Genomic DNA, 27,808 nt, shown 5'->3' with positions numbered 1-27,808 from the left:
ATCACGTACAAGCCAACCCACGTGAGTCCTGTGATGTTCTGGGTTGATGTAAAAGGGCGGAGGTGGCTTGTGTTTTCTAGTGACCTTTTGTTCTGTCAAATCAGTGTCACATTGCACCTACAGCCCACGCTTCATCCAGCTACCTGACCTGGGCTTCCTTCTTCCCGTTCTCTCTCTCACACATTGTCTCCAACATGCATCCCGCCCTGCCCCTCTTGAATCCACCCCCTTGCACCTTTTCCTGCTCTTTGCATCACCTCCCTGCACCTTTCCTCTTGAATGCAGCCCTTTCCCCACCTCCGTGCAAATTTCCGCGTGAATGCATCCCTTTCCCTACCTCCCTGCAACTTAAATGCAGCCCTTGCACGTTTCCCTAACCCTTGCACCTACCCCACCCGCACGGAATTTCCTGGTCTTTACACCCTGATGTAACCTCTCTGCATTGTTAGAGTCCAATATCTGGCCCCTGTGGCCTTGACCCCGCCTCCTTAACCTTGCTGATACCTGATTGGTTCCTTCTAACGGAACAAACCCATGACCGACTGGACGGACGGTTGAAACTGCGAAAGGGGGAGCCTTACACAATAGAGAAGGCCTTTAGGAAGGTTTGACCAATCATAGGTAAGAAAGGAAGAAGGGGCTGGGCTCTTATTAACTAAGCTTGTCCGAGGAGACTAGGCAGGGCGGAATTACGAAAGTACTGTCCAATCGTAGCGTCTGAATGGGAGAGGGGGCGGGCCATTAGAATTGTTGTCCATTTGGATCGAACAAGAGGCGTTGGTCCTAGGCGTTAGCCAATTAGAGGCAGGGTAGGGAATGGGGTAGGGACTTAAGTTATTGGGCCAATCAAAGGAGAAAGGCGGGACTAAAATCAGGAGGCGGGCATATGGAAAACGCCCAATCATAGGCGAGGATTGTGTAAAGGGGCGGGACTTCATGTGAGCTGACCAATAAGAGGGCGGGTCTTGTGCCGGGTAGCCAATGAGCACCGAACTAGTAGGGGGCAGTGGGTTGGGTTGCGGGGGGTTGGTTGCTCGGGTCTGTCAGAGCGGAGCAGGAGGGGGATAAACACTCGAGCTGTGGAAACCGGCTGTTACGGCTGCTGCTTCTTGAGGCTCTGCGGGAGAGTGAGTGCAGGACCCGGCCGTGGTGTAAGATGGCGGCGGCGACGCGGGTCTGTGTGAACATCCAGATGCTGCTGGAGGCGGCTGAGTACCTGGAGCGGAGAGAGCGAGGTACCGGCTCCGGGGGCAGCCCGCCCACCCCTGTCTGGCACCTGGCCGTGGGGACGGGAGAGAGCGGGGTGCTGAACTGCCGAGGCCCGGTTCCATCCCCGTAGGAGACTGGGCTGCCAGGCCCTCCGTCCCTCGGAACCCTCTACCCGCGCACCTCTTTCCAGCGCCCGGTCTCCGGTCTCCGGCCCCCGCCCGGCGAGAGTGAGGCTCCAGCCCCCGGGAGAAGGGCCTCCGCTCTGGCTGGGCCATTCCGATGGGGGTGGGAGGATACTACACTGAGGGTCGCCAGCAGCCCGCGCGTCACCTCCCCCGCGCGTCGCCGGCCAAGCCCGGACCTCCTGTTCCGAAAAGAAACAATGCCCCTGCCCCTTCTCTAGGAGTCCTTCTTCCCCCCCCCGCTCCCGCCACCGGTGACCTGCCCCTCGCTGGCTCCCTAGCCCTCTGCTGTGGGAGCACCCTCCCCTCCCCGCTTTCCTAATCGGGCTGGTCTGCCCCTGCTCCCCTTCCCCATCGTCACCCCCCTTCCCCTTTGCTCCCTCTTTCTTAGGGCGCGGAAGGATCCTTACCCACCAAGCGCACGCACACCCTCCAACACATGCTGTCTAATCCCACCACGCACGAACGCCCTGGCTTTTTGTGCAGATCCTTCCACGGGGGCTTGTTCCCTCCGAGAAACAAGTGTTCTGGCGCTTCCTGTAGACGGGAGGAGAAGGAAGGGGTCCTACACAGCCCGTCTCCCATGTCCCTGCTCTAGAATCCAAATCGTGTCCATTCCCCCCCTTCCTCCCTCGTGTATGGCGTGGGTATATCATCCCCGTGCTGGAAACAATGGAGTGCCTGGATGGGGGGAAGGGGGTTTTGTAAAAGGCTGTGTGTGTTGTTCATTCGTGGATAACTAATCTTGAATTCCACCTTCGGATTTTTCAAATATGTTCTCCTCCTCCCATCCCCAAGTAGGCCTGGATGTCTGTATGCTTTGGGCAGATTTAATGACCAGGTGAAATCCTGGCAATTTTTTTCTTTTTTTTAGAAGCTGAACATGGTTATGCATCTATGTTACCCTACAATAACAAGGACAGAGATGCCTTAAAACGAAGAAGCAAGTCCAAGAAAAACAACGGTAGTAGCAGGTAATGGCAAGTGTATTGTGTGTGTGTGTGAGAGAGAGAGATCTTCTGCAGAAGCATGTGGTGCATGCTTATGTCATTTGTAGTATGATTGATTTTTATAGTCCTGTGACAACATTGGGTATGTATTAATATCTTCAATTTATATTTGACTGTATAGTGGCGTGTTAATTATAGGGATGTTCTTGTTTTTAGTACTGTGTTTTTCTACTTGATGAAATCCTTGTGCTAAATCAGATTAGATTTTTGAGAGATTCAGTTTAGTAACTTATTAAGCATTCAATAATAAGGAAAAGGGCAGAGCCTACTTAGTTTCACTTTTGCTTTTAGTCAACAGCATATTTAGGCTTTTCCATATGAGCACAGTGCTTTAATATTTCGGTTACATGTGATTTACACACCCTACTTAATTTCAATGTAAACCATTTAAAAATAAAATGAGCCGTGTGGTGTGTATAATAAAGGTAATATCTTGTGGCTGTATAATGCCTCAGTCAAATTTGTCCCAATTTGGTTTTGGCACTGCAAGAAAACAAATGTTTTAACACCTCCATTCAGGTGTCTGTTTACATGTCAGTGAAATAAAACTTTTGCTGTGGAGCGTGGATCCTCAAATGAAATGTACAGCATTTCTTAAGGAGACAAGCATGCATATATTTAGACTATTGTGTGTGTGTGTCAAGTGCTGTAATGCATGAAAACTGTCAAACTTTTTTGACATCTGTTATTTTTACGGAAACATCTTCAGTAAAATAGTCTTCCCCCCCGCCCCCAGTATCTCGGAAACCTTGCATGAAATATGAGATGATGGAAATATGTTCTTTCTGAAATTTAATGTGGGAATTGAACGTTTTTTTTTTCTCTTATAGCACATACATCTTGAATAAAAAAAATTCATTTTCTATTATACTTTAAATGTTTTTATTGTAGGAATTCTTAACTAAAACTAAATTTTATAACTGAGTGCAGAAAGTTATGTGGTTCCAGTAAAACACTTAGGCTGCTACTATACTACCATGGTCCCATAGGAGGGGCCGTGGTAATGAGACAACTTGAAGCAAGCTCATGAGGTGCTGAAATGCCTATTCAGGGCCTTATCAGCATAATGGCAGCCGCACAAACAAATGTCAAAGCTGCCCCCATCTTCATTTTCAATCTGACAATTGAAGTATGTTCCCCACTTTGACATGCTCTTACTCCCGCAGAACTAGAACGGAGTAAGGGAATGTCAAAGCGAGATGCTTACTTCAAAGCTGCCCCCATCTTCATTGTCAATGTGAAAATTGAAGTTTGTTTGTGTGGCTGCCATTATGCTGATAAGTCCCTGAATATGCATTTCAGCACCTCATGAGCTTGCTTCAAATTGCCTCATTACCATGGTAGTGTAGCAGCCACCTTAGATTAAATCTTGCATCCAGTGCCACTTTTGAGAGCCTGATTTATTTATTGTTCATCTATAAAAATCCATCTAGACCTTTGCTACAGATTTATTCATCTCTTGCTTTAATATACATCCTGTTGTTGAGGCAGCTGAAAATGCTAAATCGCTTCATACTAGAAATGTTTTGCAGGGATTAATTTATCCAAACTAATTTTGGTCCACATTGGTTAACTTTAAATTGGATATAAAATTTCTAGAAGCCTTTTGGGTTTAAGTGATGCTTTTATGCCCTGAAGACTTGTGGGCTATAACTGAAGTTCCTGTCTTGTTTTAGGTGCTCGCAACTCTCTTAGTACAGGTTGAACCCCCTAGTCCCTCGCTCTCTTATCTGGCAGCATCTGTAACCTGGCATGATTTTAATTGGCCACCCCCCCATGATAAATGGCTGTCCAGCTAAATTTCCCATGGTCCCAAAATTTTATTTACAGCCACAAGTCCTGGCTCTGTTTTTGTGCTGTTAGCTGTAACTTACTCCGAAATATCTAAGAGACCAAAGGGGTGTAAGCGTTGGTAATGCCATTAGATGATATTGACCTCCCCTTGTTGGGCAAATTCTCTCCTTTGTCACTGGTCAGGTCCCAAGGGTGCTGGAGTAGAGAGGTGCAAACATTTACTACTACTTGTGCTGTGGCAGAGACTAATAAAAGCCAGGAGTTTCACAGTTAAAGCTCTGTCCTTAATTCACCCTGTTTTGACTACAGTTAGTGTCCTAAGATCAGTATGTGATGTGCTCCATATGTGCTGCAATATTTAGGTACAGCTTAGCAAAAGAAGGATGGAATCTAATACCAACCACATGCATATTCTTCAATGGTAGAGATGAGTCTAAAGTCCTGATAACTCCTTTGTATTTCTAAACTAAGGACATCTGTAAAGTCCAGATTGAAGGCCTCTCCATTACCAAGAAACTTTAACAGTTTGATCTATAGAAGGGTGATATGCTCCTGCCACCCCTGCTTCTTTTTATGTCTGCTTTTCTGAGGTGGTGGTAAGGGGAGATTCTTGCAGCTGAAATCCTTCTAAGAAAGGGATGTTAACATACAAGAGCTGACCCCTCTCTCTCTCTCTCTCTCTCTCTCTCTCAATGTATCTAGTAAAAAGTTAATCTCTTTCCCTCCAGACAGTCTCAGAATCTCTAATTTTAACTTTATTAAATGAACAATGGATTATAAAGCCTGCAGGAATTGTGTATTTAGAGGTGTTGATTTTGGAGAGTGGGGGGGGGGGGGTGTGTGTGTGAGAGAGAGAGAGAGGTGGCTTATGGATCAAATATGAATGGAGAAATATGATACATAGAAAGCAGTGTGAGCAAATCCATCTCTAAATATTGTGTGGATGAGCATATCTGTTCTTACTGGCCTGTTTTTGGCTGTTCTGTGTAGGGACTAAATATTTCCTGTTTTCATTAGGAAATGTGAAGTGACTACTTGCTTTAAACAGTTTGATTCTTAAGTTGGTAGGGTCCTCTTTAAAATTTCTAAATAAGGCAAAATTTAACTTTTTTTCTTTTAAAGGTTCCTAGAAATGGGCTCTGTTCTTTTCAGTTCTGAACACCTAAACTATCACACTTGCTTTGAAACTGACAAACAAAACAGGAACATGAATTGAAATTACTGTGCTCAGCCTTTCCAGTTCTGATTTTAAAACAACTTAATATATTCTGAGCAAAGGAAACTAATGTTTTTTTCTAAGAATCTTGTTTATATGATATTATGCAAATGATCCACTCAAAGGTTAATGTTGTAAAAACAGAATTCACTGGCTAATGGAACTAATCCTTGACTATAAATCTTTCCATTATAAAGTGTTCCTGGATGCAATTAGTGACTCCAGACATATTTTATTAAATTTGTTTGTTTGTAATGGACATCTGTAACTCTTGGTTCTAACATTTGAATTGATATGACCTAGTTATCACACAACAGCCCTGTCTTTAAATTACAAGATTATTGTAATGTGTTTAATATGGGCTGTCATAATTGAGAGATGGGGAAGAGATCAGACTTGAGCCTCTTGATCACTCTTTTTAATCCAGAAATTGAGGATACCAAAAATGTCTTCTCTTTTCAGCCATTTACAGGTGTTCTGGCAGGGGAACTTGCGTCTCCATTACGTCACACTTATGTGCATTCATTTAATGATGTGCTAAGAAATATGGGTCTTGCATTCTCAGTTGAAATCAAAATATCTTGTGACTACTTTTTAAATTGATTTGAAAGCTAAATGTTTGCATTTCAGAAGAGATCACTTTAACATAGAGCCATGTTAACATTTAATGTAATTTAGAAACACCAGAGGGTAAAGAAGGGAGGATAAATTGCTAAAGATCAGGTCATTGTGAAATATTAGGAGTGATGTTTCTCTGAGGAAATTGCAAGTGAGTAAATACCAAATATATAATTTGTAGTGTCCTCCCAAAGAAAAGTTCCTAACATTGCTTATTTAACAATAAAATCTGCTTCTTTTATTGGAAGTACTAAAAACAGTGAGGAAAACCAGCACCACTGGCACTTTCTGGCTCAGGTAGAGAAGTCCAGAAAATATACAGTCCTTTGTCATAGGTTTGTGGGTCCCCCCCACCCCCCTTCCCATGGTAATGCTGTCTCTGAAGAGCGACACACTTGATTTAAAGCTTTAAAGAGTGGTTGTGACAGATTTCTGTTATGAGCATATGTGCATGCATTAAGAGGCATCAGAACGTTAAGTCAGTCAACAGTGACTTTTAAAAGATGTACATACTTAAGTATTCTCGGTTCTGTTATTTAAGGAGCAGTCCTGCAATAGTGTTTCATTTTCCCACCTCTTGCAAGGAAAGAAGAAGCATGTCTGAATTATTTGTAAATCAATTTAATACCAACCTCAACTTTAATGTCAAACTATAGTGCTTTTAATTTTAAAATGGCACATTCACTTCTGGAAAAGCTTTGTATGAGGGTCCTGTGTTCACCTACCTGATCTTTGTGATATTATTTCTCTGCCAAATTGGTGACTTGAATCCATTGTTCAAGACCCATGGCTCAGCTGGTATCACTCATTGATATCAACAGACCATGAGCTCAGATGTCTAGTTCATGCTCATTACTGCACTGTTCAAGATGCCATCCTTTTTGAAAAGCTGGAAGCAAGTTAGGAATTTGGTAGCAGTTAAGGCTACATGTCATTCTGTTGTGCCAGCCTGCATACTTGTCTGCTAGTGTTGTGTTATGGTGCACTTGTTGTTTTGGGATATCTGATGTTAAATGGGTAATTTAAAACCTTATTTTTTTTCCATGCACTGATTAGAGCCAAACCTTATAACAGCATTATCAAATAAGTTAAAATTGCCACCTAAGAGTAACAAAGTTCAGGTAACTTTTTCTCCATCTTCAGTTTTTCCTTTTTTAATACAGAAACCCCTGGAAAATGCAAATTTGGCTTCCTTCATGATGTGAACCTTGTGCACAGAAATAGGGAGTGAGATACTTAAATATTCTCTCCAAACCACCAGTTGGCAGTACACTGAGGAGCATGTCTGAAACCACTCACACTGGACTCTTAATTGGCTAATGTTTAAGATGGACTATTGTCCTTTCTCTTTCTACACAAAGATAACATTTTGGTTGATCTCAAGTGCACAATGATGAGTCAAAGGCCTATTGCTTCATGCTTGCCCCAACGTTCTTTATCTCTAGTCAAGGGGTTGTGTGTTTCTAAATGACGTCTATAGTTTTGTCTTGAGTTCCCTTTCAGTATGCTTGCTTAATCATCACCAGTGTTAAAGCATTTATAATCCCATACCTCTTTTAAAAACTGAACAGCTGCAGTACTTTCAAAATCATGTTTTGCATCTCTTTCTGGGCTTATATTGCCATTTTGCTGCCAGAAAACCCATGCTGTGTTGCTCCATATTTCTTCACTGAGTCTTGGTTGCTTCCATCCTTTTTTTTTTTTTTTTTTTTTTCCTCCTGTCTCCAAGGTAGCTTGCCATTTTCTCTGAAATCTTAGTAGCTTGTGGCTCGTGCAATGAATGGCTATGAAAACTGTTGTATTGATATTCTTAATTAGCATGTGTACTAGTTTGCAACTGACAATCATTAGGTAACTAATTCCTTGTTTATCTTTCAGGTCAACACACAACGAAATGGAAAAGAATAGGTGAGTTTGTAGGATTCATTCAGAATTTGCACTTCTATTGCAAGCTCCACTGTGCTTGTCCTTTTGTTGGAACACTAATATCAGGGGGGACATACAAGATTTACCCTCAGGCAGGAGTGACGCTTTGAACAGTCTTTAAATCCTAAGAGTTGAATTTTACTGAAGTAGGAAGGGTGGGGTTTTCCTGGAGGAGGGTAGTACCACTGACTAGCATGTGACATTTTAGCCTGCTCTGTTTTAAACTGAAAACTGATGTGGTCAGAAGGCAGGAGATTGTTCCACGTCTATCTGCGGTAAGCATAAATTGTAACGTGACAGAGAATTGACATCTCTGGTTGCTCTAACAAAGTAACCTGAGCTCATATGGGCTATCTGCCCCAGAATTATCTTTTCATGAGTAGCAGATCTTCTGGACTTCTCACCTAAAATGTTTTCATCCTTCATAGTGTAAGCTCTGATGGGAAAAATTTCCTCAAAGCCCCATGTCAGACTATTGCGTTATTGTCTTCAGTGTTTCTTGGATCTTCCATTGAAGCCTCTGGTTCTAGTCCTCTTCTGTCAGAGTACGTAGGTCAAGATGGACCTCTCATCAGAAAGCTACCACACTGATTGTGCCCTTAGGTTGCATTCTGTGTAATCCTGGTTTTTGTTTGCTCTTTTGACAAGGCTATAGCATTCTTAAATCAGCCCTCCTATCCTATAGCTTGGTAATGTACTTTGCAGACAAGATGCAGGAGCATGGTTTCTAAGAATGTATACAGGTTGAACCTTTCTAATCCAGCACCCTTGGGGACCTGACTTTTGTTAGGCAAGAGAATTTTCCAGATTACAGGAGGTCAGTGTTTTGTAGTAGTATTACCAACGCTTTCACTGCTTACTGAGGTCTTTGAAGGCATTTGGGTATAAATTACAACTAAATAACAGCACAGAACCTTGAGAGGCAGGACAGGTGGCTGCAAACAAATTTTATGGGACTACAGGAGTCTTGGCCACAGCCCTAAATGGCTGTCCAGCTAACTAAAATCCTGATGGACCAGAGTTTGCTGGCAAGAGTTCTGGATTAGAAGGGTGCAATGTGTATTGTGTATGAGCATTTCTCGTATTTGGGGTGCTTCTGTAAATAACTTGATAGTGTGGGGAAAAGCAAATGACAAGCAGAAACTCTTTTTGAGTGGGGAAACCCCAAGCTGCCATAATAGTTTTATGTCCGGCTTATTTCTCATTGTGGAAATATTAAAAGTGAAGTTTCTATGAGGAAATTTCAAGTGAGTAAAAATACCAATATTATTGACCTTGATCTATTCCAAAAATTTAATTGCAAATCTTGTACTGACAGAGCTAGGTAACGAAAGCTCTTGTGTGGTTGACTTTTTTAGCATACATCTTGTGTATTTTTACGAGTTGGGAAGTATCAGTACAAGAGAACTTGTATTATTGGAAATGGACTTTGGTAATCTTAGACACTTCCCCATTAAGCTACTGTACTACTTATTAGAAGGAAATGGCACTTTTTTTAAATTTTATTTCCTCTTTTAAAAGTCTCATCCTTCTCTCAAATATTGCAGATATGGTATTGCCTGTTAACTTATTTTGTTAGCCTGGCTTTTTTGATGGTTAAGTGAGATCTAGCCTATATCCAGAATAACCAAGGTTAGAAGAGAATGGGGTAACCTGCTCTAGCTTATAAATTATTCACGAAACTATCACTTGATCACCTGAGAAAATAAAGAATATATACTTCTAAAAACTACCACATTTATGAACTGTCTCCTACAGACTCTGCAATAGCAGCTACATCAGAGGTGTGTAGAAATCCTATTTATATTGTTGCCAAAACAAGGAAGTACAATAATGCCATGTGAAGAAGTGCTTATCAATAAGGTGATTAGAAAAACCTGTGTATTTCTCTGCAATGTATTCTTTTTAAATCAAATTGTTTATCCTCGCATTGGTGTGCATGTAGGAGTGAAACAAAATTTTGGTTTCTAAGATTAACTGTCATTAATCTCAAAAGTTAACCACTTTATGGAGGATCTCTGCACACAAATGGCTAATACCAAGTAGTTAGCACTTCACAAGTGATCAGCATTAACTTTGTCAATATTGTTTCTCTTTGGGACTTGAATAGTGTGGGAACCAGTTTAACTTGATAGTTGTAACCAGAATTTGGCCCCATCCGATCACATTGCATCTAAGACTGAAAATAGGCTTGTTAAGCATTATCATTAACATGAGAAATCTGATTACCTGCATCACAGTGAACTTGAAAGATCACAATTGTGATCTTTCAACAGGAAATTTTATTGAGGAATTTGGCTCTGCCAATGAGAGAATTGTCTAATCTAAAAACTTGTAGTTGGGGCGGGGGGAGGTGTGGTCTCAGTGAAAGCGAGAATGAAATATGCTTTAAATAAACAGATTTATACTTGCTTAAAGTAGACGTTAGAGCTAGAAAATCAAGGTTCATGCACTGCCATGTTTAGAGTTATAGGAATCTCACTTGCTGTTGTACACTGTGTGCAAACTCCCTAATATTAAGGGTTTGACATCTCACAAGTGGCTTTGAACGTAACATGATACCCACTACAGTCTCTAGATTATGTATTCTGGACCATGCTTGTAATAGCTCTGTAGGTAGTGCAGATGCTTCTTGTGTAACTCCATTAAGGCAGGTTGGATAAATCTCTGCAGATGGAAGAATTTTATTTTGGGGTTAGTGTTGTGCAGAGTCATCACTGGGTTCCATCATTATTTGTATTTATCCTAGTAGGAGTGAAATTATCCGATCTCTTTGCTTACATAAAATGCTTTCAGAATTCAGTGCAAATGATTGTTTAACTTCTAGTGTGCATAGGGCAAGATGCAGATAATTGCAACATCTCAATTTGAAGCTACTTATGATGGCTGTTTCAAAGGCAGTTTGTGTCGCAACCATTGCCATCACTGTGACCTAAATATCAGGCTCAACAAAAGCATTTGAATAGTATTGAAAGTTACCTGTCTCTAGAACTACCCACATTCCCAGAGCCCAGTGAAGCTGTTGCCCTGCGTATCTGAAAAGCGAGCTCTGCATTTTATCATCCACATAGGCAAATGCCCAGTTGCTTGCTTATAGCAGCTGTTTTGCACAGATTAGAATAAACCGTGTATCCTATATATGGGCTTCCAACCACTGTCAACATCCAAAGAACTTCCGTAGGGGAACTTGACTACTGTAGCATAGGCTTTGTCTGCACTAGGGGAAAAATTTGAAATGGCCATGCTAATGGCCAAATTGGAGAATACTATCAGCTGATAGGAATAAGGGGATTTCAAAGTTTGCAGGCTCCTTTCGAGAAGGACCCCTGTGTAGACAGGCCACGCGCAAGTGAAACACGGCACTTTTGAAGTGTTGCAGCTGGCAGCATGCTAATAAGACCCTGAATATTCATTTCAGCACCTCATTAGTATTCTCCGATTTGGCCATTTTGAAGTTTTTCCCCTAGTGTAGACATAGCCATATAGTCAAAATGAGGATGCATCTTAACTAAACGGATTGTTTATGAATGGAAATGCATACACCAGGGCAATTGATCTGAAATTGGCGAATGGGGACAAAGGTAGGCATAAGAAACATTTCTAAAGGTGTATTCAGTTTGCAGCTGTGCAATACTGCTATGCTAAGGAGCTGCAGTTATCAAAGAATTAACATGATGGATTGAAGGTGGAGGGGGGCAGTTTTTGTTTTTTAAAGGTTGATGCACTTAGAAAGCAGTGTCAGGTATGGGATCAGTTGCAGCTGATGTCAGCCTTGACGGCACTAGTAGCAAATCTACTTTTGACCAAATACATAAGGCATAATGTACCAATCTGTGAGCTGGAGATTGGACTCGGAGACCCCATGAAGGACCAATATCCCAGGGCTGAGGCTATAGCCCCATCGCAGTTTTCTACACTGCAGTTTTACAGCTGACATGGGCTAGCTGCAGGTGTCTTATTGCAGCGTAGACGCACGCTGTGGGTGGAATTTTTAGAAACCCTTGACTTTGGATTAACTCTGCCTAGGAGGTGGCATGAGACCGTTAAGGGTTTTACCACCCCTCCCATCTCAAGATCCTGACTACCCACAAGGCTTGTGAAAAATATAGGAAAACATCAGAAAACAAGGCCCAAGCTCCTGTGCCTGTGTGGTGGAGCTGGACAGTGAATAAATCAGTAGAGATGACCAGGTCCAGGAGAATATTCCAACTAAATGAGTGTTTAGGCAAACAAGATAGTTCTGAGCTTTGTGACCACAACACTCATCAGTCTCTTAAAACCTAAAATGTAAGGTTAACTACTGGCCAGGTTTGTATTTGAAGTGCTGACTTAAAAACATTGGTTTGGAATTCAGAAGACCTGTGCTGTTTCTTGTTCAGTCTGTCTCCTTGCTATTCACAGATAGCTTTTGGGATGGTCTGCGTATACCATCAGAAAACCAATGCGTAAAACTTTTTTTTTTTTAAATTGGCTGGACAACCAAATTATCAGCTGCCATATGATGAAAGAATAAGACAAGGACTCTTCCGCTTGGAACAGATGTGACTAAGGGAGGCTGTGATAAAGGTCTATAAAACCATGATGAGCCTGGAGAAGATAAATGTGTGTGCTCACAAGAACTAGGAGGTCATCAAATGAAATTAATAGACAGCATGTTTAAAACAAACTTGTCTTATCCTGTAGGATCGTTGTCATTAAGTGGAATTAACCTGTTCACTGATATAAACAGCCTGTATAGCAAATGGTGTACAAAGAGATCCGCAAAAGCAGAATCACAGATTGTGTCATGGGAAATGGTTGATCTGGTCTAAACTTGGAATTTTTTCCAGCATAGTTACAGTACATTTGTATGACTCCTTCCTTCCCCACACCAACCAATGTCAGCAAAAGCACTAGCATAGATGCAGCTTAGTTTGTTGGCAAGACTATTGATAAGCTTATTCAGGGAACTAGGATAAGCAGTAGCAAAAGTAATCTTTTTTTTTTTTTTTTTTTTTTTTACCTGTATAGGCAGGATCAAAATTAGGAGGATTCAACAGTATAGCTACACCAGGAAATGTTTTCTTTTGTATAAAAGGCCTTAGTAACCAGCAGTGGGTTTGGCTAGATATGTTCATGAAAGAAAGGTGTCTGTCTTACCCCGCTGGAGGTGATGTGTACTTGCTGTACCTCACTCAGCAGTGGATGGTCACTGTGTATATACCAATTGAGAGCTGATCTGGGGAGGGGCATGCACTGAAAGGCATTGATTGGGCTTTATGTGACATGCAATGCGATGTTGCTGTACCTGTTCAGTGTTTTTTTTTAAACTATGCTTACTCCTACCTATTTGCTATTTAACTATAAATGTCTAGCATGATGGGTGAACTTTGTATGTTACAGACGTGCTCATCTGCGGTTGTGTCTGGAGAAGCTGAAAGGGCTGGTTCCTCCTGGGCCTGAATCCAATAGACATACTACACTGAGTTTGCTCACAACAGCTAAATTGCACATAAAGGTGAGTTCAAACTGGTTTTATGTATAGAAGTATGCAAAGTAAAGGGGGAGAGAGCTCCCAAGAGGGTCACCTTTCAGGATTCAAGAAGTTTCGCAACTGTGAAAAGTGGAAACCCTCTGCTCTTGGTCCAGATGCCAAGATGAGCCTTATTCTGATCTTTATAGTAATAAATGTTTAAAGTTTTGCTGAGGAAACAGTGTCCTGCCATGTGATTTGTCTTGAAGAAAGTGCTGACATGCACTGAAACATGGAGCTGATTATGTATTGCATATCTGAAGTCCTTCCACTTATTGCCAAGAGTTAACATGGGATGGCCAACCTGCAGCTCTTGAACTGCAGGGGGCTCTTTAAGCCATTATGCGTGGCTCCTCCTCAGAGCTGCCTGCCAGGAATGCTGTCCACTGCACTGCACACATGCCCCAGTGCTTGGTGGGAGAAACATGTTGGGGCAGCAGCAGTGGAGACAGGTCTGGTGAGAGGGCACTGAGTTGGGGGTGGGAGGACTGGGGTTGCCTGGCTCTGTGGGAGCAAAGAGGGGTTGGGTTAGAGCAGGGATGCTGGGGGTGCCTGGTTCTGGAGAAGGGTGGGGGTGGGGAATCATCAAGCCACATGATAGACATATAAAAAATATGTGGCTCTTGGTGCCTGACTGTTTGGCCACTGCTGAGTTAAGAAATAATATTTAGTTTCACAGTAGCGTCCAGACAGAGGAGAGGCTTTGATTTCTGTGACAATTGTGAAGCTAGTTGGTTAATGTAGTCAGATTTCCTGAGAGTGCATTTGTGAACTCAGGCTAATGTTAATCAACACAGTCTATCTTTGTAGACAATTTTTTTCTTGTCACCATTATCTGTGCACATGGTTTTATTGTCCTGTCTGTTGCATTTCTGTAGTAACAGCCAGAGGCCTGAAGCAGGGTTGGGACCTTCATACTGTTGGACATTGTTTTATGTTTGTACAATCTGTGCCCCCAAAGAGTTTGCCTCAATATTTGTACTGTTCAGTAGCTCTTTTTTTAATTAAAAAAAGAGGAAACAAATATTTAACTTTCAGTTAAATTGTTTTGATATCTTTCCGTAGCAGTACCAAATATCTTTAGAGTACATAGGATTGTTAAAACGGATGGCCTGGAGGGACTTAGTTGACACAGGTCTGATTACAAATAGCTAGATAACAAAGATTTGGAATGCATCTAAATAGGATTGAGTCCCTGCCAGATAATTGCATAAAAATAATTTTGAGAAGGAAGAACTATTTATACACATCCCCATGTGGCTGTTAGGCAATTTCTAATCCAGGGATAGCTTAGTCCCATCCCCTTAACCTGTGAGGTCTGGCTCCTGCACTAGAGCCCTGCAGGGGGGGGAAATCTGCCCACTCCATGAGCACATGCAAACTTTTTTCCTACTGTCCAAATAAACAGGAAAAATCTGCCAAGTTGGCTTCTGTAAATTCTATTGCGCTGCTTCCTTCCAGAACACTGAGACGCATGTGGTAGGGATACAGGGAGGGGAGAGATGAGCTGTCTTGTGTTCAGAGTTCCTGCTCTGGGTAAACAAATTGGCATTTAGAATAACTGTGGTGCTGGTGTTTCTGGAAACTGCTTTCTCTGCAGTCGCATTTATGTGGGACCGTAGTCTTATTTGGTTGAGAAATGGAGGTACTTACAGTGCCCTTTGACTGCACAGGGTGGCACTCTGTGCACGGATGGCAACACAAACTTTAAACATTTAACAAGTCTGAAATACTGCCAACCCAATTAAGGATGTAATAGAAATATTCTCACTGAACTATGTGCTTCAGGTTTTTTCCTTTAAATTTTTATTTGGCTTATAACTGCCTCTAATATCTATACTTAAAATATGAAGAATCTAGGCCATGCACTAAGTAACTGATAACTGGTATTTAAGCCATAGTTAGGCACCTAAGTGATCTGTCTTCCAAAGGTACTGAGCGCTTGTGTCTAAATATTAAGCGTTTACTTGGGTACGTAAGCTTCTAAATGTTGGCCTTCACCCGGAAGAACTAACAGTTACCTTTGAACCCACAGAAGCTTGAAGACTATGATAGAAAAGCAGTACACCAAATAGATCAATTGCAACGAGAACAGCGGCATCTGAAAAGGCAGCTGGAGAAACTAGGCATAGAAAGAATAAGAATGGACAGTATAGGATCTACTGTTTCTTCGGAGCGTTCAGATTCTGACAGAGGTGAGGCACTTCAGTTGGCTCAGGAGATTTCTACTTGTAGCAGAAACCTTAAAATGCTTTATCAGGTTGTTCCAACACTGCTCTATTTTGGTTTACAGAAGAAATTGATGTGGATGTCGAAAGCACAGACTATCTAATGGGAGACCTGGACTGGAGCAGCAGCAGCCCCAGTGATTCAGATGAAAGAGGAAGCATGCAGAGCATCTGTAGTGATGAAGGTTACTCCAGCTCTGGAATTAAGAGATTAAAGCTGCAGAACAATCAAAAGCCTTGTCTCAGTCTATAAGAAGCAACTTAGTAGCTGTTCCATCCATTGCAGTTTCCCTATTGGGTCTTATTAGGTAGTATATTGGACCGTCCCACAATTCTCTTGCACGTAAATTTTAATGTACCACCAACAGTAGCGAAATCAGCTTTGCCTAAGTCCTGAAGCAGTGCATAGGGTTGTGGGTTACAAGCTACTCTCTGGAGCACACATCTGATTGCATCCACTAGCTTCTCTTTCTGTCAGTAAACTCATCTCTGTGAGACTGCACATTCCAACCAAATTTTGAAGTACCCAAGAATATCTTAGCTGTAACAATGACTTCTCACCACCACTGTTTTTTGTCTGGCCTTGATCTTGTCTAGTATTCTAGACCCACTCTGTCTTTGCTTAGCAACATATTATAGCAAATACCCAGAACTAGGGGCTAAGCATAACTTTAATCAACAATCTGAAGCAGGGAAACCAACTTCCTCGTAATATAAATCTGGAAATGGGTGGACTAAACTGTCCAAAGTAGCATGTGGTGCATTTTAGCTGTCTTGTTGTTGTTCCTTGTCTTAACTCCTAAATGTTATGGGTATTGCATTTTTAGTAGCATAACTGTTGCCACATGCCCCAATCCTTTCGACCAAATTCGTTCAAAATTCCCATTGACTTCAAGGCCCAAAGGCTGTAGATTTGCAGCCTTTACTTTCAAGAGTAACCCCCTTGAACTCAGTCAGATTAGCAGCCAGCAAATGACAGTGGGAGTTTTGACTTAAGTGGGACCAATCTTGGGGATGTTCTGAGCAGCTCTGGCAAGATAGTAGGTGCTCAGCATCATTCAGGATTGGGCTGCAAGACAGATATTATGTTCTTCCTCTTAAAGTTACCTTGAATTAGGATGTCTTCAGCCTTGCACATATCTGTTTCTTCAAGAATCTAAACCCAAATGGTACTATTTTGCCTGTGCAATTTATTGTGACCTCCATTGCATTGCAGCTGCATACTGTTCTAGGCACGTTTTCCTAGAAGTTTGTTCTTGCTTCTCATCTCTGGGACAATTCTTTTCTACCTCAGAGAGATGAACAAAGATTATCTCAATCCCTTTAGCACAAAAATAATTATGCCTCATTATTTTCTATAAGCAATGCTTGGTCCTGTTAAAATCTGTCTTACTACAAATTTTAGCAATAACTAAGTGATGAAGCTAACTGTGGGTGTCAGTGGTGGGGCACATTCTCCAGGATGTTGCTAGTAATGTGTTACTACAATTATTCAGAGAAGCGCTATTGGAGTTAAAAGCACTTCCTGAGTTGGCTGAATCATCAGGCACTCTAAAACTGGCTCATAAAAGATTTTTGTTGCCAGTTTAAACCTTGATATCTTCCCCCAAAAATGTGGTTTCAGCCTTGCAACATTTTTCATGTAAGCTAAATAGAGCACATGTAAATGTACATAATACACATGATCTATAAATAGTATTTATTCATTTTTATATAAAACTAATGTAATGGAGATACATTCTTATGACTTTGTGCTTTTATAGGTGTTCTGGAAACTTTGTATGTAGGGGTCTGCTAACAGATATATAGAGTTTTTTTTTTTTTTTTTCTTCAGTCCTCTTTGCTTGAAACATTTTAAGGTCTTTATATTGAGCCCACCTGACAAACTCTCACAGTGAATATTTGATTCTCATCATATAACCAGCTGGTACAAGGTGACCAGAGAAGCCCTTATAATCCAACCTAGCAACTTCACAATATAAAAGGGCTACGTAGCTTATTGATAGGCAGCAAACGTGGACTTCCACACTTGCCTGCAGTCTTTAAAAATGCAGTTCATGAGATTGAACTAGTCAAGCTGCCAAAAGCCACTAAGACACTCTGTAAAGTGCAAATGAGAACTGTATAAAAGGAGTCTTGTTTTCTTAAAATATCCTCAAGCTATTTTTAGATCATTCGAACTTCTTTTTTTAAAAAAGAGAAGATGGGAAATGGGGCTAGTGGATTGCTTAAATCTCCAAAGTATAGTCTTTGTGTGCGCTATGTTTTAAAACAAGGAATTTTTGTAAACAGCTGGGATTTTCAGATGTCCAGCAAATTTGCACTGAACTACAACTTGTATGCCTTTTGCATTTTTAAGCCTGCTTCCTGTGTACAAGCAGAGACTCTTCAGAGAGCTAGCTCAAAACCTATAAACTTAAAGTTGAATATCTGCACTTTGGGGTCTTTTGCTCAATATGTTTTTCCTTGAGACCTCTCTTGCCTTTTTTCTTTTTTTTTCCTCCCCCCACCCTTAAATAAGCGTTGTATAAATTGCCTCACAAAACCAAACCTAGAGTTGCAGATATGGGTACCTTTTTAAAGGTAAAAGTAACTTTAGATTTTTGGAAAGTGTGGGAGGGGTTATTTGAAATATGAAATTGTGTGCTTCATATGTGGTTTTTTTTTCTTAAAAAAAGAAAATTAGAAATACAGAGTCTTAAGATTCAGCGTAATGTGTTTTAATTGTGCCTTTTGCGTTAACTATTTTTTGTGAAAATGTTGTGCGTTTTTTGTCCCTATATTAAAAAAAAAAAAAAAAAAAGTAACTATTTGACCTTTGCACTGTTTGGATGTGGTCCACTCAATTTTGATGGCATAGAAAATGTTGAACTTTGAAAATGATGCACTAACATCAAAACTGACACAAGGGTATACATGGTGTCTTTCCAAAACTCTAGGCAGGTGCAGTAAATTTTGCTACTGTGGGCTCCCAGCCCATTTTGTATTGGCTAGGACCATCCTTGGCAGCTTCAAATCTCTCTGGTCCTCTTGGCAAGTCATTGAGCTCAAGCCTCAGGCAGCTAAGTCCACTTCCAAGGCCGCTGAACTGGTAGCATTGTTCTATTTTGCCAGCCTTTTCCTTGAATTCACTGATCCACCAGCATTAGTACTAAAATAAGCTGCAGAAATTAAGAAATGTAGATTTGTTCAAAAGGGGAGTGAGGGACTACTTGTATGTTCCAAGTTTACAATTGATAGTTGCACAGATGTGTGAATATAAAACACACTTTTTTCTTGTGAAAAGGGCAGATAATAAAATTACTGCCATTGGCAGGTTTCAGTGCAAATGGTGACACCAAGCACACATTCAATTAGAGGAATCAGAAACTCTTGCACTTAATTAGAGCAAAGGAGAAAAATTGATGTAACCTATGTGTTAATGATGGTCCGTCTTAAACATTCTGAAGTATTGTTTGTACCTATGGAGCTTGTTTTCCTGTGTTGAGCACCCAGAATCTATTTTCTTCTACAAAGCAGAGCTTTCAGGTCTTCAAGGTGCTGATAGTCACATCTTGTGAATATCCAGGGTCACTGCTAATAGGAATTTTCTTATGAAAACTCAAAGAGCAATGTGGGTGCCACCAACTAGACACCATCTTATGAAAACCAGAAACACTTCTGAACTCTAGCTGTTAGCAGGCCGTGGTCTGTCAGTTGCCACTTTAGCACTTTGTTCTCTAATAAGGCACTTCTCTCCTCAGCCAACCCCATTCCAAACCCACTACAGCTCTGAAAACAAAAGGAAAGCTCTATACCTGATGTCACTCCAGAACTACAAATCTGTGCACTAGGCCTACAAACCTAGCCAAGAGAGTCTCATGTTAAGATATATGTTGGCTTTCCCTTGCTCATTCAAAGTGTGTGAACTAGATGAAACAGGTGTCTGAAATACTATCTAGCAATACTTTAGGGCCTTGAGTTCTTCTTTTGCCCCTTTTGTTACAAATTTCAGGTTTTGACACTAATGTATTGAGGAGAATTCTGCTTTTGCTAGGCTATATGTCTGCTCCCCTGAAAGTGCATATTCTGTTGCTTTATTGCTGCTTTGTCTGCAAGTTGTTTTATACTGTCTCATAGTAGAAACAGGTACCTCATTCCCAAGCATTATTGAAATCTTAAACTTATGTGACAGCTGCGTGAATAGCTAGCTGAGTAGACCTCTCTGCGATATGGAAGAAATCACAAAACAATTCTAGCCCCAAATAATCTAGTGTTTTTTAAGAGGAGGTTTGAACAAAATTTGTGATAATCTTTACTACTTTGGGAGAAGGTTGGTTTGGGGGGGGTGGCTTTTTTTTTGACCATGTTCAGATGAAACTCTGAGGCAGCTTTATCCAGTTGCTATTTGCTGAATTGCTGCTGGATGACTACAGAAAATTCTAAATAAAGTGCCCAACCCTTAATTGACCTGGAATTCTGACCAGTTTTGTCCTATTTTTTATTTGAATTTGATTTTTTTTTTTTTTTTTAAAAAAAATCAAACATTTTCTTTTCTCGACTTGGTGCTCTTAGCAAAACTGCTGTAGAACCATCCCCTTTATTTTTGGCAGTCTTCCAAATAGTAAATGGACTAAACGGGGGAGCAGCAGATGGGAGAATATGAATTCTGTTTCCAGACGTTCAGTTTCTAATGTAAATACCACATCATTATGAATCCTGTGTCAAGACCATATAATGGTGCTTTTTATTACAGTTAGCACATGCATTTTTAGAAACTACATGTTTTAGAAGACCTTGCTGTGTATATGTATACTTCTGTATTGTTCAACTGTTAGAAAATAAATTATTTCATTACTAAAGAGTAACACGTCGTCTTCATTTCTGTTCTGGTTTGACTAGGAAATGGCTTGCGGCGTGAGCAACTGCTGATTTTGTTGGGTTCCTTTCAGAAAATTGCTACTAACATACTGACTGCCATCGAGTGACAAAATTCATTCTGGTCACCCCAGAATTGTCACCTGGAATCCCATTATTTGCTTTTTTGCAAACAGTTTCTTGGAGAAGACCAAACAGTAGTGTTGTGGCACTTCAGTAAATTATTTTGTTTAGTCTTTTTAGGTGATGAGTGTTCATGGGGGAGGCTCACTACTGCAGATCTGGAAATATCATCTGTTTACAGATCTGAAGCAGTGGGTTTGCCCCATGAAAGCTCATCACCTAATAAATTTTGTTAGTCTTTAAAGTGACACATGACTGTGTTTTGTGAAGATGCAGACACAGCTACCTCTCCATCTCCTGGAGGTAAGAAATGAGTAGGTGGGTGGGGAAAAGCTTGTTGTTCCCTTCCTTTTCCATGTTAACAATAGGAGGAAGAATAGCCTTTTAATCAGCGGTGGGCAGCCTTCTAATGGGCTGCCACCCTCATTCATCTTGTACACCAGGGCACTAGAGGCCTACACTTCCTATACCTTCCCCTTCCTCCCAGCACATTGGAGCGCTAGGAGTCAGCTGATTTGCTCTCTGACCATGCTCTTCCCCCTCCCAGAGCTGGAATGCCAAGAAGCAGCTGTTTGTGGTGTTCCCGCACCCAGGACAGGGCCAAGGGAAGGCTGGCATGGAGCCCAGTTCAGCCACTATGCATGCCCTGAAAGTATGGGGAGGAGCAGGTAAGTACGGGGTTTTGGTGTGCGAGAAGCATGGGAGAAGAGCACACACAAGGGCTGCAGGTGGAATCCCAATGGGTTTCGCTCAAACAACTGCTGAAAGGAAGAAGTTGTTTAGAACTTCCTGCCCTTCTGTTCCAGCCTACATATGGCAGGGCTGGGTGCATGAATGTTGCCCAGCCATAGAGTACAAAGTGGGCATGACTTGATCTCTTATGGGATCACAGCTCTGCCAATGATGTAGTCATGCAGTACAGGAGTGAGACTCCAGGGAAAAGTCCCAACTAGGTAGCATTCAACTCTGAGCTTGGCACTGTACAAAAGAGGGGAGGGGGAAAAAGTTGCTTCACATCTTGTTCCTTCCCTCAAGTCTCCAAGCAGTATTCATATGTATACAATATATTTTTTTCTCTCCTCTGCTTTTATATGAAGGACCTCCGCAACCAAGGAGAACTAATTGTTCATTTGCCAGCTCTAAGTCTAAAGTGAACTGAAGATTACTAGTATATGTGCAACCTTACACAGAATTGTGATTTCTTTCCTTCTCCACTACCCCACATAAGATGCACCTCATTCTCTAGTAGGGTAACCTCACTTGCACATTCAGCCCCTGGGCGGCTTTTAACAATTAAAGTCTGATTCAGAAAAAAGCATGTGTCTCATTTGTGTTTAGAAGAATGTGTTGCATGATCAAGAATGGATTTTAATGGCCCTTCTGCAAGGGGGAGCGATTCTTAGTTATGTAACACACTAACTTCAGAGTGCCTCAGGAACAGTAGGACAGCATCCTGACCTCAAAGAGCTCGCAGTCTAGACAATGATTTGTTTGTGCACGTTCTAGTTTGTTACGCTGCTATTTCTTGTTGTAGCTGAAGTTTGTCTTAAGGAATTAGCCTATTAACACAAGCTTGGTAAAAGGTTGCCTGCAGGGGTGTGACACAAATTACTTTTTACACAAAACCATTGTTTTTTTTTAATCTTTGTCATCTTGTGTTGATAAATTATAAACTCTAGGGGCAAGGATTGTCTCTTATGGGTATGCCACAATGTGCAGATGGCAGGCAGTAGGAATCCTGCTGTACAAAATCTTCATGCATTCAAAGCAAAGATGCATATTTTTTTTTTTTTTTTTTAGAGGGTTGGGGGTTTTTTGTGTTCAGTTGGATCAGCTTGTTCCTTGTTAACTTTAGAAGGAGGTACTTTTTGAATTGAAAGTAAAGCACAACTTTTCTGCTGGATCTCTGTGCAAGTGTTTGAATATACGCCTCTTGGACTTTTTCAAACCAGGGTTAGCACTGTCAGACAGCATAATGTTCTTGGTAGCACTGGCATGAAAGTCACCTGCTGGCAACTCTCAAGCTCCTCTTTAGGAGGTGGAAGTCCTTAAGAGTAGCTAGCTGCTGCTGTCTGTTTCAAAGATGTCCACACTTTGACGTGTTTTGGTACTGCAAAAGCTTTAATTTAAAAAAAAAAAAAATGGAGATACAGTAGCATCAATAAGGCCTTGCCTTGCAGCTATTCAAGTATCTAGTTACTCTAGCGCATAGACAATAATATTCCAGCAGATCACATCATCCAAGCAGTGGAAGGTCTTTCTCATTTGGCCAGGCTATCGTGAGTGTGATCATCTAGTGAGATGAGCCCCACCAGTCTGGTACTGCAGAATCTCACAATTATAATAGCCCAGCATTGCACAGGGAGCTCATGGTCATAGTGGGGATGGAATTTGAAATAGAACCTCAGAGTTATGAACTTAATGGTCAACCACACGCCTCATTGGAACCGGAAGCTCGCCAGCAGGCACCGAGAGACCAAAAAAAACACATACAATGCAGTATTGCGTTAAACATCAACTACACAAAGGGAAAGTTTAGGAAGGGGAAAAAAAAGACTTGATCAGGTAAGGAAACTTTCTGTTCTTGTTTAGTTTAAATTATGGTAGTTAAAAGGAGCATTTTTCTTCTGCACAGTAAAATTTGAAAGCCATAAAGTCAATGTTGAATTGTAAACTTTTTGAAAACTGCTAAAAAATTTTGTTCAGAGATGAAAACCTTTTCAAAACTATTAACTTCTTGATCCCAAGAAGCTTGAAACTTTGATGTTCTGCTCTACATTTTCTAAGTCCCAGCTTTGGGCCTTAACAACACGGAGTGCCAAACATTTCAATAATGCTTTTCAGTCTTGTGTTCAAGTTACACTCCCAGCTACTAACTTTACAAGGATGGGAGGAATGGCAACATGATTACGAGAGCCTGCCACTGTTATAAAGGCAAATCAGAGAATTTTAGATTTTTACTTGTAAGGAAACACTGATTAAAATATCTTAAGCAATTTTTTTTCTGTGATTAACAGAACCTCAAGTAAAACTCAAATCAAGTTTTTCACCTTTTACTCCCTTTTACTGTTACTGTGCTCTAATGATAAAGATTGCTTATTTCACTGCCTGGTACTACAGTTTGAAAGCTCTCTATGGATTGCTGGACAAACTGGATTAATCTGGCATGATTTTAACTAGGCAGATGACCACTTGACATGGGTGTGGCCAAGTTCCCTGTGGCCCCATAAAGTTTGTTTACAGCCACCAGTCCTGGCTCTGTGCTGTTGTTTAGCTCTGATTCACCCCAAATGTCTTCTCAGAGCCCCGTATGCAGTGGGATTGTTGGTAATATGCTGGAAGATATTGACCTCCTGTGATGTGGCAAATTCTTTTGTCTGGTGCCAGTCAGATCCCAAGGATAACAGACTAAAGAGGGTCAACATGTAGCATTCATGTTCGAAACTAACTAGCATTATTTTAAATTTAACGAGTTGTTTTTGTGGAGCTGCTTGATCTGATGTTTGGTTTGAGCTGATTCCTTTCATAATGGCATAGATCAGAAGAAACTGATGTACCAGAGATGTAATTCTACTGGTGTAGAGTAGGGTTGACAGACTCAAACCCATGAATGTTTCCATTTGCTAATGAAATACGTGCATGAGAGTGAGAGAGACCAACCCACCCAAAGTGGACTCTTTAACCCCTCTGCAACCTTGAACTGTTCAGAGGGCAAGACACAGGCAAAGTGGCTGGAATTCCCCTATCCCACACATTGGCAGTTTATTGGCAACCTTTGACCATCATTCCAATTCATTATTTGTTTGCCTAGACCTTGGCAACAAGCTGATTGCTTTTGATTATACTTTCTCTTGCTCATCACAGGCTGTGGACTTCTGGCTATGGAGTGGGAAGAGGACTCATTAGGTCAGTGGGTTCATATCTCTGCTGTGTGAGGATTGGTTTTAAAAAGCTCTGTCCTAATACAGGTTGAATCTCTCTAGTCTGGCACCCTCAGGACCTGATTGATGCCGCACGAGAGAATTTGCTGAACCATGGAAGGTCAGTTATTGGCTAGCTAAAGCTTCCACTACTTACTGAGTTCTTAGAAGACAGTTAGGGGTTTAAAAAAAAAAAAAAAAAAAAAAAAAAAAAAAGCAATCAAGTAGCGCTTTAAAGACTAACAAAATAATTTATTTTGGGTGAGCTTTCGTACAGCTATATAAGAACTCTGAGACCCAAGCCTCATGGCTGGAAAGAAACTTTATGGGACTGCAGGAAACTGGGCTACACCCATGATAAGTTGTTGTCCAGCTAAATAAAATCATGCCTGATTAGGGATGTTGCCAGAGAAGAGAGTTGGGGATTAGAGAGGTGTAAGCTGTACTGCACAGGGCAGGGGGTCTATGAGGTCAGCATAGCTGCAGGAGCAGGTCTTAGGGCTCAGATCCTCGAAGGTATTTAGATTCATCTAGAATTGGGTATTACCTTTTGAGGGTCTGGACTTAATGCATTTAAAAGGTTGATTTCCTAAGAACCAATGGAACAAACAGCTTGCATGTAAGGTTGTGTTGCATTGGCTTTGTTCATCCCAGACTGGCTTTGCAGTCCCATTACTGCTGTCAGAAAAGGGTTTCTGTTAATAGAGGCTACAGGGCCATTTTGTTCCGTGGTAGCTGGTGGCTCACCCTCTGTCACTTTAACATTGCACTTTAATGGACAGACCCATCGAGAGTGAAATCCCATGACTGCTATGAGCTGTGTGCGGTCAGCAGCTGTGAGTGCATCTGTCCTCCCATTGAAAATAATTAGACTATGTGCCACTTGCCCCCTGCCAGCAGCTGCTGCAGAGTGTGGCAGCAAGCTGCACCGGGGCTGGGGATTACAGCCCCAAGGTTCAGACAGCACTGGGGACAGAGCCGGCATGGCTGGAGCCAGTTACAATGTGAATTTGCACTGAGTGAGGGTGCGAGTTGGTTGTGCGTTTAGGACTGTGTGTCATTCAGTGACTGGGAAAGGTCCTTGTCTGGTGTATGGGAGTGGAGCGGGGGCTGCCCTGCTAGTGTTCGACTGCTGGCCACTCTGCGATAATGTGTTTGGGGCGAGTGCTTCCCTGCCAAGCTTGCCCAGCGAACCAGGCCTGAGGCCATGATCAGAACTGTGGGGCGTAGCTGTCCCTTTTGGTTAGTTGGGCTTAAGCCCAGCTAAGGGCCTGTTTAGCTGAGAAATGGGGCCTCAAGTATCTACTGGGGACAGGAATCCCACCTGCCCTACCAGCAATTGACTTCCCATCTCAGTCTCTACAATACTGTCATGGTCCAGGAAAACTGCACGTTTAGTCACCTATCATAGTCCCGCCAAGATGCCTTCAACCGTTGCCTCTCTTCAGAGACCCACATCTCTCTCCTTCCTGATCAGTGTTTTTTCCAGGTTGCATGGTTCCCTGCCAGCAGGATGCTATCTCCAGCAAGCTAGACTGCCTGATTAGATCAGCATCTGTACTTTGCTTTCTCCTCGAAGGCTGCGAGCAGCTGTCAGTGCCAGCAGCTGTAAGTTACTACCCAGCTGGTTCTAAGCAAGCACATGTATTCCTAAGGTGAAAGCATTACAGAAAAAAAAACATTAAAACACGTAAAGATTCTACATCTATGCTAATAGACTGACCAGAATTTACCCACAACCACCACAAAAAAATGCCATTTCCATGTACTAGAAGGAGCCAGTCCTTTAAACCCTGCCAAGCGGTTGTTCTGGGGTTAAAAGTTCACAACAGCTTCAGCTCAGAACCAGAACATCCAGGAATAATTCAGTCTTCCCTTTGCACAGCCTGGGCCTTCAATATTCACACTCTAGGAAAAAAATAATCAGCAGACAGCAAATGGGCCATTCTTCAAAAGTCTAGCAGAAGTAAGGAGCAGCAATCACCTCCTCTCTAGAGCAGTGGTTCCCAACATGGGGGCTGTGGACCTCTGGGGGGTCTGTGAGGGTGTTGCAGGGGGCCTGTGAAAATACTGAAAGAGAAATGAAAATATTCATAGAAAAAAGAATTTGCTTTGCGATTCTGTGAATGGTTTGGTGGGGGTGATGGGGGCGATCTGCACTAGTGAAAAGGTTGGTAACCACTGCTCTAGAGCAGTGCTGCTTAAACGTTTTGAAACTACAGACCACCAAACAATAATAATTTTACGTGGAACACCTATGAAAATATTCTTCAAAAAAAATTGTTGTGAAACCAAAAAAAAAAAAAACCCAAACTGCAACATACACAGGAAAAACAAAATGAAGTAATTTACAGTAAACTCTCATAGCTGGCATTCTATTATCCAGAACTTTCAAATAACTGGCATTCAACCATAAGTGTATTTGTTACATTTGCCTAAGTACAGTACAGTGAAAGCAACTACAAATAAATACAGAAGAAATTTACAGTGTACGCTACTGCTGTTGTTGGTAAATAAAGTACTCTGCATACACTTTTGTTTCTTAATATCTAATCTTGTTTTTCTTTCGTGTTAAGCACTCTCTGTTTTCCAGAATATTTGACTATCTGGCAGTGGCCTCGCCCAGGAGCTGCTGGATACGAAAGAGTTTACTGTAATCAGGTATTGTAGCACTGAAGAAGTAACGTATCTAGTTTTAATAACAGAAAATAAAGACCATCAGTGTATTTTTCCAAATGCTTGTGGTGCACCTGCGAGTTGTTCCTGGAACACCCGTGTGCTGCAGAACGTAGTTTAAGAAACACTGCTCTCGAGCAACCCCAGGCAAACAGTTGATACAGTTTGTCCCCAAAGTCCATTCTTGTCTGACATATTGTTCTAATTCAGCACCCTGAGGACCTGACCGGTGCTCAAGAGAATTTGCTCGACTATGGGAAGTCAATATGTTCTAGCACATTATCAACACTCTCACTGCTTACTGGGCCCTTAGAAGGCAATAACAGGTAAATTCATCATCAGTGTCAACGCCCCTGGGCTCTGGGCCCGTTGGTGTCTGATGCATCTGAAGGGATAAATTACAGTTAAATAACAGCATAGAACACTGAGAGCCAGGACTGGTGGCTGGGCCCATGTGAATCTGGGCCATACCCATGATAAATGGCCATCTAGATAACTAAACTCATGCTGAATTACAGCTGTTGCCAAACAAGAGAG

General features: G+C 41.7%; 1 protein-coding gene across 1 annotated transcript; it reads left to right on the top strand.

Moving 5' to 3' along the window:
- Nucleotides 1–1,072: 1,072 nt before the first annotated feature.
- Nucleotides 1,073–20,536, top strand: MXD1 (MAX dimerization protein 1). The gene is made up of 6 exons (XM_074981632.1): nt 1,073–1,235; nt 2,266–2,365; nt 7,908–7,937; nt 13,338–13,452; nt 15,503–15,662; nt 15,761–20,536. Exons 1-6 carry the CDS (start codon nt 1,157–1,159, stop codon nt 15,946–15,948), a joined length of 672 nt encoding a protein of 223 aa, XP_074837733.1. The 5' UTR covers nt 1,073–1,156; the 3' UTR covers nt 15,949–20,536.
- Nucleotides 20,537–27,808: the final 7,272 nt, after the last annotated feature.

This window comes from Carettochelys insculpta, chromosome 31, assembly GCF_033958435.1.
Source record: "Carettochelys insculpta isolate YL-2023 chromosome 31, ASM3395843v1, whole genome shotgun sequence".
In the NCBI taxonomy this organism is placed as follows: Eukaryota; Metazoa; Chordata; order Testudines; family Carettochelyidae; genus Carettochelys; species Carettochelys insculpta.
The sequence above is the reverse complement of the archived record's forward strand: the minus strand, read 5'-3'. Positions and strand labels throughout refer to the sequence as shown.